We start from the raw sequence: 17,044 nt of genomic DNA, 5'->3' as shown, positions 1-17,044 counted from the left end.
ATATATATATATATATATACATATACTATATATGTATTCTATATGAAAGAGTTTTAGTTCACCGATGACGTAGATTAAACATGCTGTTTTATTTTACAGCGGAGATTAAGTTTTAATTAGACTTCATTTTCTGCTTAACGATTGTATCACCAAACGGTTTGGAATACATAGCGTACTATTTTAATTGACAAAAAATTGTAACTGTATGGTTTGGAATACATAGTGGACTATGTCTATCTTACATAAGACTGTCACCAAACGCATAGTGGAATATTACTATTATTATTACATATGCATTACCAAACGATTTTCACTACATAAAGGACTATGATAATTATTGTAAAAGTGTCACCAAACAATGAACAGTTACAACTGTTCCAATTCTATCATTGGTTGCATAAACGTTTAGCATAACAGATGCTTATCTTTTAACGTTCGTATCTATGTGCCAGTGAAAACATTTGACTGTGTTAGCACTAAATCATATTATTATTCAAAACGAATAATTTTGGAGTGGTTTGAAATAAAGGACTGAGCACACTTATTAAATAAAGTTTCTCATATTTGAAATTCTCAACTCTTATCAGTAAACAGCCATAAACTGCTTTACCTACGAAAGTCGATACATGACAAATAAAGAACCTCATGGCAACCACACTAGGATAAATCACTGAAGAACTCTGAGCCCGCTGTCTCTTCGAGCGTAACATGGCGACAGGGTACAAGAAAAACGTTTCCTTATTAATCACCCCGTGTGCCTAAAAGTTGCCGCAACATGACAATCCAAAGTTCGAGTCGCTTCTCGCTGATCGATAGCGTGATGGTATACAACACTGTGATTCACTACTTTGGTGTGTGAATGTAAAAACTGAATGTTAGCTGTAACTACTGTCGCAACGCATACGTTTTTTAGTTTAGTTTGGAATGAGCCAATGAGGAAAGGATTCGGTTTAAGAAGTTAAAAATAGATACTTATAAAGAAGTTGTGAAACGATTAAAAAGTTTGAAAATATGAAAGAGGTTTTACACACAGATGTTTGTAGTTAAAACAGGTGGTGGCAGTAGAAGGCACCATACTTCTAATTTATTGAAAAATGTCATATATATAGAGGCTGACTATAAATAAAACTGCATATTTAAAACTATTTTTCAATAAAAAACTACTTATTCTAGGAGAACTAAATTTCGCTAGAGACACATTGAAAATCATAGGTTTTATTCAAGACACTTTGGACACTATACAGAGTGTTTCAAAGGCTTTCACAGAAGAAACTTAGCAGGTTTCTCGTCATTCTCAATCAACATATCAAGCCTATCCCTAAGTTACTGCAATCGTTATTTGTTCTGATCGGTGTTCATTGACCCTTAAATATCTTGCACGCTGATTCGTATTTCATTCCAGTCATCAGTTTCGTTTGTTTGTTTGTTTAGAGTAAAGCCACATTAGGCTAACTGCTGTGTCAACCGATAGGTGTCGGACCCTGAACTTTAGCGTTGGAAGTCCGAAAACTTACCGCAGGCCCATCGGGAGACATAAAAAGAGAGAGAGAGAGAAGAAAAATAAAATCCGTGTGTCTGCGAGAAAAGCGATTTAGCTGGGCAATGTAATGCCCTTTTGAAGCACCCTTTACCATGTCCAAACTTTTCTCAATATAAATTATTATTTTCAATGTGCCTGTAATGAAATTTAATTCCCCTAGAACAAGATGTTTTAAATATATATTCACTCTAAATATATTGGTTTCTTGTTAATCGTCCTGTAAATAGCAAAAGGGGCGTCACTTTTCTTGATTGAGTATATTTAAACTTTTAGCCTTGATAAAAGAGTTGGCACAAAAGATCACATATAAAGTGTAATAAACTTAAAATCAGACCCCAAACTCGAGCGCTTTCGAATTGTAGTAAAATAAATATTTTATTAATTCGAAAAAAGTTATAAAGGAAATACAAAATACTAAACAGTAATCAATGTTATCAGGTGTATACAGTTAGGTAAAAAAACAATATAGCAGTAAAAGAGTATGAAAGCTTGTACATAAAATAAGCCACTACTATCACTATTACAAGTTAGTATCTTCCATTAAATGATAAAATCCATTTTTAGTGTACATATAACGTGTTGTGAAAGTTTCATGTTAACGGTTGCGGTTTCTGTAGAAAACTAGAGATTCAGAACTTATTGGCTGGTCTGAATGGAGTGACTGGAGTATGTGCTCCAGGAGCTGCGACGGTGGTGTCACCTACCAGCTGCGAAGATGCATTGACAAGTCAGAATGTAAAGGCGACCCAGTAAGATACCATATATGCAATATGGAGGTAAGTGTTATCAAACATAGTATGTAATAGAACTATTCCTTTTATTATGTGAACAAAAATGAAAACTAGCTTTTTAATTTTAATATAACACACACACACACACATATATATATGTATATGCTAAAAGTATTGATAAATTTCATCTTGGAAAATTCAATTGACTTGCTTACGGATTGATGATTAACTTGCTGGGCTGCATAACTAAATGTCTCTGGTTCAAGCCTGTGATGTACTCCTAAACATGCTATTATTTTTAGAAGTGGGCATGTTATAAAATTGACACTATTTTGTTAATAGTAATCTTGTAGGTGACGAGTGCTACTAAATAGTTTCCGTCACTCTGGTGAGCAGCTTTAAATTAAGGGTGGTTATTCATGAACCTTGGGGTCTCTAACCTGACATTTTAGCTCATGTATCACAAAAGGTGCCGATGAGGTTGAAAATATGAGAAAAGTTCAGACAGTTCTATGAGGCTTAAGATGCTTCTCATGTTACACTCTCTACCTTTTATCTTTTAGAATGATGATAATTGAATATATTATGATATACTTTATTTCTTAGAGATCTTTAACTATATTGTATATTTAACTCAAAGCAAACCATGAATGAGTTGCAAATATCTATGCACAAATGCATGTAAGAGCTTCAAAATCGGTTAGGCACTATTCAGATTACCAAAAGCTAAATTGCCACACTTATCAATATTTATGATAAGTTTAGTCAGGAAACATTTGCATTATTTTCATTCATAATCAAAGCCATGCGTTTTATTTATTCTTCAATAGAACTTTTTGTGCCCACCGCAGGTATATTCTAACAAAATAATTAAGTCATGCATTTTTATATATGAATTTATATTCTGGAATTAAATGTTTTTGAAGTTCAAAACATTTAGTGGCATCTTTTTATTACAGAACCTAACAGAAACAAATTTAGAATCTCAAGCATACGCTTGAGATAGTTAATTAATATAACAAGGAGAAAACTAGGATGACACATGCACAAAGGTTGGAATTTTGATGGTTACTTTAGGCCAAAAAGTAAGGAAGTATATATGCTTTAAGGTTTTGAAAACCAGTTGTCGAAAAAGACTTTCATGTGCTGTTGTTGTTGTTTTTTATCTTTATATTAAAATGTCTTTCACTCAATTACGAAAAGTTTCATACATTCGTAGCTATGCTTCGTCATGGGGATGCATAAGGATGGATAATTAAATACTAATCATCTTTATCTATTTTACTACGTTATGTATCTGAAACGTTTTAGGTTCGAACTCATAAATAGCTTGATAGTTATGCTCACTTACATTTCTGTCTTATGATGTTTAAGACATATATATTTTAATTCAACTACAAAAGTAATGTAGAAATAACCGAAGCTACAATTATCACTTAATATTCCATATTTTCCATTACTGAGGATTAAAATATTCAAGAGGATAAATTCCTCACAATATAGAAAAATAAATGAACTTTTTTTTACTTCTTCCCCTCAACCTCACTCAGCGTCAAATGATATATACAGAACTTACTAAAGGGAAGTCCAGAAGGATCTAGGATAAAACTCCCCTAAGCACGTTTCTGGATGAAGCTCTTTATCACGCGCTATTGACTGACAACATAAAATTTAACGATCACTTGTCGTTCTACAGTACATTCAGCTCATTAGATATACTTCTATATTGGCTATGAATAATAGCCAAAACTATTGTAAACATGTTATTCTGATTTTGTGTCTCACATATATATATATACGAAAGAAAATACTCATGCACATATGTGTATCTTTAAGTACACTGTTTCAAAGACAGGTTGGGAAATCACTTTTCGATTATTTTTATGAATAAAAAAAATATATTTTGCTTCTTTAGGTGCGTTAATTTTTTTCCCATACATCGAAGAGAATATTGAAGTTACTCTTCAACAAAATATATCATCAAAATAGCTATAACCAAAGATTGGTCAAGTATTTCTGAGGTTAATCACATTTTATAAGAAATATTGTCCAGTTTATGAGCTGGCCTTGTAAGATTCCCTCCATCGTCGATTGTTTTCACCTTAGTGACCACGATAATGCACAATTGCCTAACATCGCATGCAGTTTTCGTTGTAAGAAGCTTCTACGAAGGATGACAAGGTCAATCTTAGACCACACATCTTAACAAACTTTCCGCTGAGTGTGGATCTGTGCTTTCAAGACAATGCTTAACAGGTCAAAACTGCATGGATGGAGTTGACCGGTTATGTGTTTCTTAGGCCATCTTTTCATAAAAACTGCCGTTGATTTCAAAGTATGGCTTGTAGTATTTCATCCGCTTTATATCCTTGTTTATCATCTTGTAACTACACCAGAAGGTATGTCAAATTCCATCGCAATAGTTTTTGTATCCATAGCCTTCAATTTGTGGATGAGTGCTCTAGTCCTGATTGTCTTGTGGTGTGCTTTCGAAACTTATTGATGTCCTAATTTCTCTGTTGTGCAACCTTTTCAGCTTTCATTAAAATAATTGAAGATTAATTTCTTTGAAATGTTATACCATTTGAAGCTACATTGCTCAACAGCCTCACAGAAAGGGCTGTGACATAGTTTACAGCCATAATTCATCCCTTAAATGGTTTGGTAATTCACCATAAATTAAATATGTACGTATGTATAAGAGTAAACAAAGTTTTCTTCATACAAATGCGATTAACCTTCTTTAAAAGGCAATCTTTATATACTACACGTAATCTGTAATCCCACTCAAACTAGGTAGATATCATTTCATTTATTTTTCTGTTCATTTTATTATAAACAATCAGCCCAGTGACTCAAGCTTACAATTTTTGATAGAAAAATGGGTAAGCCTAAATCTGATGGTTTACGCCAGGTTTCAAATTAACAATACATAACTATTACGAATCCTTAAATGAATTCCATCCTGAGTTAGCTCAACTCGATATGGTACACTCTGTCTGTACATGGTGAGTAACAGTTACCGTATTTCCCGCTTTCTTTAGCGTGCAGTCTTAGAGGTTAGCGTGCAAAGTGGTGGATCTAAAAGTTTATGGATCGTGTTCTGTTATCGTAAGCAAAGAACAAAAATCGCTCTCTGCACTTTGGGGCAGTGGCCATGTTATAAGAGTGACAGTCAAATCATACAATTATATTAGCATAATCCAATACTTGGTGTTAATTAGCTACTTTCCATCTAATCTATCAGTTTAAAATTAGGGACAGCCAGCCCAGATAGTCCTTGTGTAACTTCGATCAAATATCCAAAACAAACAAAACAATATTGGTGTGAATTTTTTTCAGTCTGAGAGCCATGTGTCCCAAAGGCCTCTGAAATTAATTTTCGTAGTCCCTCACTAAAAAATTTACTTGTAAAGCCACAGAATGGAGTATAGTCTTGTGAGTATTTTAAGACCAGGTGTCACTTTATATGTACATTCTAACGTAAGTAATACACCATTTCATGAATCTACTTTATTTACGAAAGAAATAAAATACGGGCATTTGTCATATGCTATATATATATATATATATTCCACATGCTTATAATTCACCATACATTGTGATAGACATATAAAATGCAGTTGAATAAGCTTAAATAATGTTCACTAAATGTTAATACTCTATGTGATTACTATAAGTCAACATCTGATGCTGGTTTGACACAATCAATACAGTAACTGGATCTACTCTCTTCATGTGAGTCAGTACCATAAGATCCTTTCTAGAGTTTCGACAAAAAGTTCTTCACATTCAGGCGCATGCCTTAGTCTAAAGAAGCCCTTGTGAAGAACAGCTGCAGCGTATCTGACACTGATATTTGTGCAGACACGCGTTATTACTCCTACAAGTGATTTTTGTGCGGGGTCTTGTGTCATTAGTTTAAGCTCCATTTTGTCTCCTTGCATTTCCCATTCATTTCCGATGGGTGATCGACAGGATGGACTGTCCATGAGTGCTATTTTAGAGATAAATGTCTGGTAATTTGCTTGATTAAAGTGGTGATCAAGACAGTGTGCGGAGGGAGAGACTTACTCTTGTCCTGTTTTCTGCAGAGGACTTACATTTTACTTCTTTCACATCGGCTCCTGAACACTTCGCATCATACATTTTCCAAATTATTTTGTGGTAATTTTGTCTAGTGTTTCCGCTCATGGTGACAGTGTTTCCAAATTTTGCAGTCAGTCTTGGACGTTTTGCCAGACATAATTCGGAAATTTTACCTTTCATACTCTCAGGAAGCTACTGATAAAGTCACAAGGCATGTATTTGTAATAGGAAACATAAGCTGTTCGAAGAATTATGGACAGGAATATATCGGATTTATGCCTCGTACATGTTTAAATCATATCTTTGGATTCATCGGTGTGGAGATATGAACCAAAAGGACTGCTACTTGTGACTGTTTATGTCAGAGGACCAGACAACAATATGATCTTGAAGTATGCAGAAAAGTCTGGTTTAGCCTCTTCCTGGATGCTGGAGAGATGTTCCTCGTTGAACATCCTGGCCTTGTTCAAATCTACCAAAAGAATAATAATTTTTCACAATTATATCTCTACTTTAAACAGTAGACGCAATCAGAATTCAAAGGATGTAAAGGTAACTGAAAGCTCTATAACTAAATCGTCAACAAGAGAACTGCACGGCACTCATGTTCAGAGTGTTACTAACGCCGACCTGCAATACAGACATTATTTACATGTGCCCCTTTAAATTATACAATCTAAATATACCACAACATCATTGTATTATGTGACCCACACAACCACATATAAAAAACCAAGCTTCAATAATTAATTGTTTTATTTTTCTAATTTCAGTTTTTTCCCCCCTTTTATCATAGTTTATTTTCATTCTTTGCTAGTTCAACTAAATCCGTCATTTGTAACACTTTTATGGCTAAATAAGAATTATTTTTCCAAAATATATACACACACACATGTATATATATATATATATATATATATATATAATACACATCTAAAAACAACAAATTCCAAAAATTTCACTTTTAGTTGCAATTTATTTGCTTTTGCGTTTTCTCGTGTATGTTGGTGTTACAAAAAGTCCCATAAAAATATTAACTGGTGTGAATACAAGTTGACACCTAGACTTCATTGAATCTACACATACCTGACTTTCAAATGGTACCAGTCGTCAAATGCTGTTCAGGGGGTGTACGTAATGTACCAAATAATTGCTGATTCTATCTTCAAGACTATTTATTCTAATGTATCTAACACGATGCTTGGTACAATAAGGATATGAAATTTGTACTCCACAAATGACCTTTTACAATCACGTCTATAAATCGAATTAAATATCTTATTGTAAAAACAAGTTTCAATAACACATTTAATTTGGATATAATGAATATACTCTGCCTAAGTTTTTATTCTCGGTCTACCTTATCAAGAAAATCGGTACCGAATTTAGTAAATTTCAAAACCCTCTGAATCTGCCCGGCATAGCCCGGTGGTTAGGGCGCTAGCCACGCAATCTGAGAGTCGCGGGTTCGAATCCCCGTCACACCAAACATGCTCCTCCTTTCAGCCATGGGGGCGTTATAATGTGACAGTCATTCTCACTATTCGCTCGTAAAAGAGTAGCCCAAGAGTTGGCGGTGGTTGGTGATGACTAGCCGCCTTCCCTCTAGTTTTACACTGCTAAATCAGGGACGGCTAGCGCAGATAGCTCTCTTGTAGCTTTGCGCGAAATTCAAAACAAATAAAAAAAACCTCTGAATCTTTATTAATTTCTTCGTGTAATGAAGTGTACATTTTCAGAATTCTATGCTCTACGCCCGATTAACCAACTTTAACCAAGTTAATTGTAAACAATAGCTTCAAACTATATGAATATCATAACGTGGAACTTACTTTTAAGCTTCCTGAATCATGTATTCATGAAAAGTTTGAAACGACAGTATTATATGTTCATTTAAAGCCAATATTCATGGCAAAATATCACAAATTAAATTTCCTCTACTTGGTTCATAAGGCTTAATGGGTCACTGTGTTCTGCAAACTTGAACTCTGTGGTTAACAGATTTATATGCTTATAGGCTGCTCATAAGGAATATATATATATATATATATACATTTAATGGTAAAAGACACCAAATAATTTTTATTTGTAGTTAAGCGCAAAGCTACACAATGGGCTATCTGTTCTGAGCCCAACACGGATATCAAAACACGAATTTTAGCGTTATAAGTCCGCATACTTACTGCTGAGCGACTGGGGGCGATACCAAATCAAAGAAGTATCGACTGTCTCGCCAATCAAGAATTCCTATTCCAGTTTGCTATTCTTATCTGTGTTATTTCCAACTATTAGTTGTTGTTATTGTTAAACGAAAAACTTTACAATATGGACTATGCATATCCTCAGTAATCGAACCCCAAATTTTAGCGTTATAAGCACTAAGCACGCTGCTATGCCGTAAGAGGGGGACATTTTCCATTTCGTGCTACTTAGGTGGACTAATAGCACCTATAAGAAAATGCGAGGTTTTTACTTGAGGATGCAGTCTTCTTCAGTCATCCAATATCAGACAGTCAGTCAAATCTGTTATGTTTGTCACTCTATGGTGCCACAGTTGAGACAATAAATGGACTATGTATACCAATTTGACAAAAATTACTTTAAATAAACTGACATATCCTAGACAGAATTATTTAGCAACAAGCAGGTAAATGATATGAAATTATTATATGTCTGAATAGAGTCGACTGAAACGAAGAGTTGCAGGATCATAAAGTTATTAAAACGTTACTAAGCTTAGTTCAATTAAGTGCGATGAAGATTAATTCAACACAGAAAAGGTCATTACGTTACCAGACGTTAGGAAAACTTCTAATAGACTGCGGTGTTATATCTGATGACCCAATACCTCTCTGGTTAATTTGTTTATAGCCTTCGGGTTTTATATAAACTAGTTTTAGAATGTTTTAAGAGAAAAATTCAGATAAGTTCCATGCGTTCTCTGTAGAAGATTATAGATGCACACACATATTAAAACACTAAAGCCTGAACTTAAAAGTGAACCCCCTGTGGCTCATGGTAAGTCTGAGAGCTTGTAATGCTCAAATTGGGTTTTGGTACCCGCAATGGGCAGAGCATAGATAGCACATTTTGTAGAGCTATGATTAACAAGAAAAAAAAAAAGAAGTAACTTTTAATGACCTGAAAGTTGCAAATAAGTATTTTGAAAACCTCTGATTTGGTTTCGCCATGTTAAATAATTTTGGTTGTGTTAGGCCACAGAGGAGTTTAAACATACCGTTGGGCGGTGGTTGTTGGTGAGATACTATGCTTTAACAAATGGTTGAGAAAGTATTACGTGTCAAAATGTTGGCAACGCATAGGTATTGAGATTAAGAATACCTAGATAAAACGACCCTAAAAGTAGGAGTCGATCGTACAGAAATTAGTGGCTATTTGGTCGTCATTATATCCAGGAAACAGTGAAAATCACTAAAATTGTCTTTCGACGATAATTGATATAGGAACTTTCGAACAATACACTTTTTTTGTGTCAACCGGTTCACATCTTACAGAAAAATCTCCATTTAAAAGTGAGTTATTCCCCCGTTCGTGTTTGATGAAACTCCATGAAAGTCAATATACGCTGAGAAAATGTCCGAGAGTCATGATTACCCTAATCTTTGTTGGAAATACAAGGTTGGAAGGTGTGATGTTTGCATGAAATGCATACGTTGTGAATGTAGTCACGATGTAATTCTTGTCGAAGTTGAAATGACCAGAAAGAGGTATCGTCTAAACACGTTAGAATCCAATCGAAATAAAGCAATAAAACTGCGAAGTATAAAGGTTAATAAGAATAAGTTACTTCGTTCTTCTCGTTGTAACCATTTTCAATGTTTTAGGTCAGTGATTGGCAAACTTTGATATGGTTGATTAGACCTCAACCAACAAAAGTCATAAGAAATATCTGAAGAATATTTACTAAGTGTGCATAGTTTCCTAGATGTCATGAACATGTTGTAAACCTTCTTACTATAGAAATCAAAGCCAATATAGAATGGCCCCAAGCAAACGTAGTTTTGCTTTGTGAGGACTCTTCGTCAAGAAAAATACAACATTTTATGAGTTTTGTTGTGTTTTTCAAAGCAAGAGATAGAACCCCAAACGTATGCAAAGTTTTATATGAGAAACTGGCCTATCGGACTTTTAATTCAAAGTTACCACCAAAACATGGCAATTTCTGTACGATCGACTAACGATTTTAGGATTAAATTCAATATGAAACCAGGTTACATAAAATTATTTACTCAGGTTAATATAGCGTTCCTTTGCTATCACTTAATTTTGCATCAACATTTCGATATATTGATCGTTATTCTTTCTTCAAAAAGAAAAAACAAATGCTCATGCACTTTACGTTCACAGCCTTTTTACTGCTTCACGGTCACTCGTATTTCTCGTTCTCTCTGAATTGCATCTTTCCTGATTAAAGCATCAGAAACGATAAAGTTAAAATCTAGTGAAGAACCCAGAGCAAAATATCAAAATGGAATGTCTTCCTGCTATGTTTTCTATGTTAGAAAATGTCCATCTTCATATTATAACAAAGAAATCTAACTTGTGCACTTTACTGATTTTATTAGTCTAGAACACATATCACGGGTTTTTTAGGAAATGTACGAACAATAATAGCTGAATGTTCATAGTAAATAAATATTAAAGTAAATTTGAACACATTTAAGAGTAAATATGTTTTCTGTATATTTTGTTTTACTTTACCACACAAATAACGTTAAAGCTCATTAATCAGGACTTCAATGATAGTGTAGCTCCTCTCAATAGCCATGAATAGATGAAGAAGAACTGTGGAAAACCATAATATGAAAGGACGAATTTCGTTACTCGTGGTTTATCTTGGACGAATTGACATAGGTTTGGCAGCATCCTAGAGAGAACTTTGGATGTTACTGTATTGTCCCAATCATGAATAATGCATGATGAAGTGGATTCATGTTGTTCGATTGTCTTCGCTAATATAGACTTAACCCAATGTTAACACTTATTTGCATATTGGGACTTTCTGGACAATGCTAATGTTGCATTGCCTACTTTGATGAATTTCATTAGAAAAATATTATAACTTTTCTTCTCATTGCATCAACCTTTAAGTAACATCTCAACACTTCATGCTTTTCATTAAGAGACATCGGTCTATCTTAGAAGGCATTATAAACATTCACTGAGTGTAACTTCTGTTATCACGACACGCGCACTTTCCACTGGACATCAAATTTGTTTCCCATGAATGATATTAAATGCTCATCTTCAAAAAAGGATTTGACTTATATGTATATATATTTCCCATCAGTGATCTAAAACAGGAGATAAAGCTCACGCTTACAACAACATTTGCTACCATGGCCCACCACACACTATTTTTACTCAAATCACCTGTATGCTTGGGTAATTATTAACAAAAATGTTGCATTTATTACTACAAACTTTTGAAAGCAACTCTCTGTGGATATTAAATTGACTTCTTCATAAATTTATATTTTTCCTGTTCGATTTTAAAGTGGCAAAGGCTAAGCACAGCAATATTGATAAAAAATAATTTTGAATAAGAAGTCCAACCAAATGCTAGATTGGCGATATGAAAAGATTAAATAAATTATCCTTAACAAAATTCACTGACTGAGATAAACCTTCCAAATTATCCCCCGGTGGGTCAGCGGTATGTATACGTACTCACAACGCTAAAATCCGACGTTCGGTTCTCCGCAGTAGACAGAGCCTAGATAACTTATTTTGTAGCTTTGTGATAAAAACATCCTTTCAAATTTGAAACTGGTTATACAGAAATACTGGCTACACAACGAAATCTATAATATAATTTATTTTGGTAATTTTTATTGTCAATCTGAACAGCATCTTATGAGGTACAACGACTAAACGGCTAGATTAGAAAAATATTTTATTCAAGGTTCTTAACTCAGGACAGGTGATCAGAAGGATGAGAACTAGAAAGCGGCTTAAACTCCCTAAGCAGCTACTTTGAAACATATAACGGGATTGACTGTCACTGTAATGAAGCCCCAACGGCCGAAAGCGCGGAGCGAAATCATTAGCTCTGTTTGTTTCATAATTTTCTTGCAAAGTTACACAAATGGATATCTGTACGTAGCTATCTCTAATTTTGAACTGATAGATTAGAGGGAAAGCAACAACCAAGCCAACTCTTAAGCTACTCTTGTCTGACCGAATAGTGGGGTTTGACCGTCACTCTTGTTGTTTACCCACAGTCCCAAAATGCAGAACGCGATCTTGCTGTAAGGAGCAGCGAATCTTAAACTCCCGAACTCACAGTCCGAGCACGCTAATCACTAGGCTATTCTTGGTCCTTTAGCAACTAGAACCACTGTCCTTTCGATCCATAGCCCGGCACGTTAACCACCAGATCCAGCTATAATATGAATCCATGATTTTGTTTCAATTGAATGAGAGGGATATATATATTGTTATAACGTAATATAACATAAATTTGTGCATCCGTATATATCAGATACGAGTTTCTTAAGAACAAGGCTTAAGGCTTTTCTTAAACCCATTTTTAAAGATACATTTGAGATAGATTAGAAAGACCAAAGCTGGGCATGGTCAGTAATGCCCAAACCCAATTTAGCATTTAGTTTAGTGATCAGTTGTTCTCAGCATCGTTATATTTTCTGAGCTTCGACGATGGTTTGATCAGGTCTGCGTGTTAGGTTCCCGATCGAAGGGTTCGGGATTCGAGACGTGATTCAGCACTTACAGCTGTGAATGTATTATAGAAAAGACAATCAATTTTTTTTATTGGTTAAAAGACTCGAACAAGGCCCTTGTGGCGAGGAATGCTGCTGGCTAGCTGCCTTCCATCTGGTTAGTAGCTCAAAATTAGAGACAGCTGTACCTAAATCCTAAGGGTTTCTTATATGTCCATTAATAGCCGAAGTACACGTACACGTAAGAGCCATTCAAGTTGAAAATGTTCAGTTCCTAGGAGTCTCAATTGTCTGTCATTTCAGAGTATACAGACAAAATAACATAGCTTTCTAGCAAGTCGATGATTCGTCTTTATCGCTCAATGGCCTCTACAATATACTACTTATGATCTATTGAAGTCACGGCGCGCAAGTCTACTGAAGTAATTAAACAGTTAAGGAATTATTCAACGGCCCTATGCACCAGTACTTGACGCTTACCCTACTTAACATACATTAATCACCTCAAAAGGCTTACAACTGCGAGGGATAATTCATAAATATATCACATAATGCTTCAAATGACTAATGCTTTTCTAAGACTAAAGCCAGTATTTTTTAAATAGTCTCGTTTGCACAAACTTATTGGGTGTAACCTCAGCGAGAGACTACTCATATTCTAATCATATATTATCTTTATTTCATCAACAACAATTCATATGGCTGTTAATCTAAATAAGATTAAAGAATGAATGTCATTGCCTACATCAGTATTTCTCAAACTGGTGTATGCGGATCCTCGGGGGTCCGTAAGTCATGTCCGAAATTCTATTAAAATATTTTTACGAATATGATATATAGAATAACAAATATTTTTCATAAGATTAAATATATATATGAATTAAAACATTTAATTTGGGATAAAGCTTTTCATGTACACTGAATATTTTTTTTTTTCAAAGCAGAAAACCATCGAAAGGTTTGGGGTCTGCAAAAAAAAAAAATAATAATAATAAAAGAGGTCCTCGGGTTACAAAAGTTTGAGAACCGCTGATCAACATTATAATTATACATGATGAGGATATAAGTGATATTTTTTGTTTAAAGGGCTGTCCAGAACAGAAGGACTTTCGAGGCACACAATGTACAGCTTTTAATGATGTTCCCTATCGTGGACAATTATATGAATGGTTGCCGTTCTACGATTCTGAAGATACGTGTGCTTTGACTTGTCAAGCTAAAGAAAATGAGTTTGTCGCTAAACTTGCGCAAAAAGTTAAAGACGGCACCCGCTGCCGACAGGGGTCACTTGATATGTGTGTAGACGGAAAATGTATGGTGAGTAGTTTTTGTTTTTTCAAAAATCAATTGTTAGAAACTTGAGCTTCAAAATCAAGTTTTCATAAGCAATGTGCATTTTTTTAATGACTTAATTTTGTACATGATATAAAACGTCTCTGATATTTATTTGGTATTACTGAATGATACAATTTTACAGAAGAAGTCCAAGATTCTGAATCTCTACCAAGCAAATACAAGTTCGTAGGAAATTATCATTCATTTTCTAGTCTCAAAAATATAATTTTTCAGGGCTATTTACTTTCTTACAATCGTCATTTTAATGTAAACCGGTCATTAAAATGCATTCTACTTCCAATATTCAGCCTGTAGGATGTGACCTTCAGCTGGGATCGAACAAAACTATTGATAAGTGTGGAGTATGCGGTGGAGACGGATCAACGTGCAGACAGCCGAACTATGTGTGGAAAGAGATACACATGTCCCCTTGCTCAGTAACTTGTGGTGGAGGTACATATCACCATCTGGTGAATTTTCTTTTAAATAATGTAATGTATTTTTCTAACAAGCACCGATAATTTTGAATAATAATTTTATGTATGTAGAAAATTAATTTCTTCATGATCTATGAATTTATTAATCTTTAAAATTATTAACATAGTAACTATTTATTCGGCTTCGGGTAGGGATGTAGCCATAGAAATCCTGATAAACTTATCAGCTAACGAATATTAAGACCGTCTTTTATATTGATTTACAAAATATATGAAACTAACTCATTTTAAAGAAAAGTAATCCAAGAACATTTTCCGTTTAAGGATATATATATATGTGTGTCTGTATGTGTTCTTTTGTGTATGAACCTAAATAAAAGTAAATGCAATTGACCAAACAATTATCCTACGGGGTTTCTGATGTTGAATTCAACGAAATGACTAAACAATTCTTACATGAATATCGCTATCCTAGCGGCTTAAAATATAAATTATTGATAGGTATTTTCTTGGAAAACAATAAATCAAACTATAAATTAATTTGTTTTCATATTTACAAGTTTATAAAAAATATGTTCAACTGAAGCGACGAAATTCTTAGCCCTTGCTAATTTAGCGGTTTTTCTTGGTATTCGGCCAATCTATTTTTTATCACAAAATGTTTTGAATAGCATTGAACAGATGGGTTTTGCTGTAGCTAATTTTCAATCTCGCAAGGTAACTAATATATTTGAAGAGAAATAGCTGAATAAAGCCAGAACATAGGTTCTAATTGTATATTTTGTCAATATGTCACATCCACACTCTTGTGCCTCAGGTAAGACTACAGCATTACCGACTAAACGTAATTTGATATTGACTGAAGCAACTTTCTAGAACACCTTTACCTTGCTAGAACTAATGTCTTCTTTTCTATTGATAGAATTCATAATTCTTCTTGAAAATGTAAAAAGGGAAACAAACTTTCGACGTTCTTAAAAGTTAAAATAAATTGAAATAAACATTTATATTAAAGGTTAACACATTTTTGGAAGTTTTTCCTTATACGTTGACTTTATATCTTTAATTGAACTCACCACAACTTAACTATCGTGTGTACATACATATTGTTACGTCTGTGTTCGTTTGTTAATTTTCCGTTGAAACTTCTGCGATACAAGTCCGTTCTTAAATAAAACTAGTTTATTCTTTCTCAATTCAACTTTGCAGTACACTTAATTTCCACAGTCACTTTAACTTAAATTCACTCTATAATTCAAAACGATTCACGCCCTTTACTTACGGTCACTACTTGACTCAATTGTCCGTCTCTGTCTGTCTGCAATTCTATTCCCCATTAATTTCACTTTATCTGGCGCACCTATATACAAGAATAGAGGGCGCCTAGCAAATACTGGATTATTCGTGATGTTCCCCGATCCTTCTAGAATATCACGACGTGTTACTAGCGTCACGTGACTTCCGCTGTCGTAACACTACCCATTCCTTAGTATTGTTCGTCCCGAACAATAGCCACTTACATTAAACCAATAGATAATTAACAATAACTTAATTAAATGTACAGAATTTGCAAACACTACTAACATAAAAATTAAACTTCAACAAAGTCTCTTAATTTTACGAGACTTATCTTCTTCCGTACTGGCTTCTGCTTCATGTGAGGTTCATCTGCTCCATCAGGAATTGTCCTATTATCGGTAATAGTCACATCAGTGGTAGTAACTTTATGAAGGGCTTCATTGTTTCTCTTCTCAAAACCGAGTAGAGTTTCTTCTTCGACAGTGGCCTTTCCAGGTGACACGTCTTCAGCGGCGTCTTTTGTTCCATTTTTCACTTCGTCCCAACTGAAATGTCCTGGACTATGAAAGCGCCAAAGCCTGTTGGCATGCACCACCTTTGGCTTACCTCGCCGACCACATTTTATTCGGAAAGTCACGTCTAAGAGACGAGTCACTATGTCATATAGGCCTTCCCATGAAGAAGACAACTTAGGAGACTTCCCTTTGATCTTCCTGGGATTATACAACCACACCTTGTCTCCTGGTACAAAGCTGATTTCAGTAGACTTCTTATCGTAACATAGCTTCATGGAATCAGCAGACGTTTTCAAGTCTGAACGCACTTGATGGTGAATATTATCCATCCTTTCAGCTAACACTTTCACGAACTCTGGCACATTTTCAGGCAACTCTTCGTAAGGTGGGCGTC

General features: G+C 34.6%; 1 protein-coding gene across 3 annotated transcripts in view; it reads left to right on the top strand.

The window, feature by feature from the left end:
- LOC106472631 overlaps nt 1-17,044 on the top strand; it is a 193,250-nt gene that overhangs the window by 48,209 nt on the left and 127,997 nt on the right. For all 3 annotated transcript variants that reach the window (XM_022401998.1, XM_022401993.1, XM_022401989.1), the window contains exons 3-5: nt 2,158-2,316; nt 14,151-14,381; nt 14,708-14,852. In XM_022401998.1, the coding sequence (XP_022257706.1) occupies nt 2,158-2,316; nt 14,151-14,381; nt 14,708-14,852 (535 nt within the window). The remainder of the gene's footprint in view (nt 1-2,157; nt 2,317-14,150; nt 14,382-14,707; nt 14,853-17,044) is intronic.

This window comes from Limulus polyphemus, unplaced genomic scaffold, assembly GCF_000517525.1.
Source record: "Limulus polyphemus unplaced genomic scaffold, Limulus_polyphemus-2.1.2 Scaffold122, whole genome shotgun sequence".
Taxonomy (NCBI): Eukaryota; Metazoa; Arthropoda; class Merostomata; order Xiphosura; family Limulidae; genus Limulus; species Limulus polyphemus.
The sequence above is the reverse complement of the archived record's forward strand: the minus strand, read 5'-3'. Positions and strand labels throughout refer to the sequence as shown.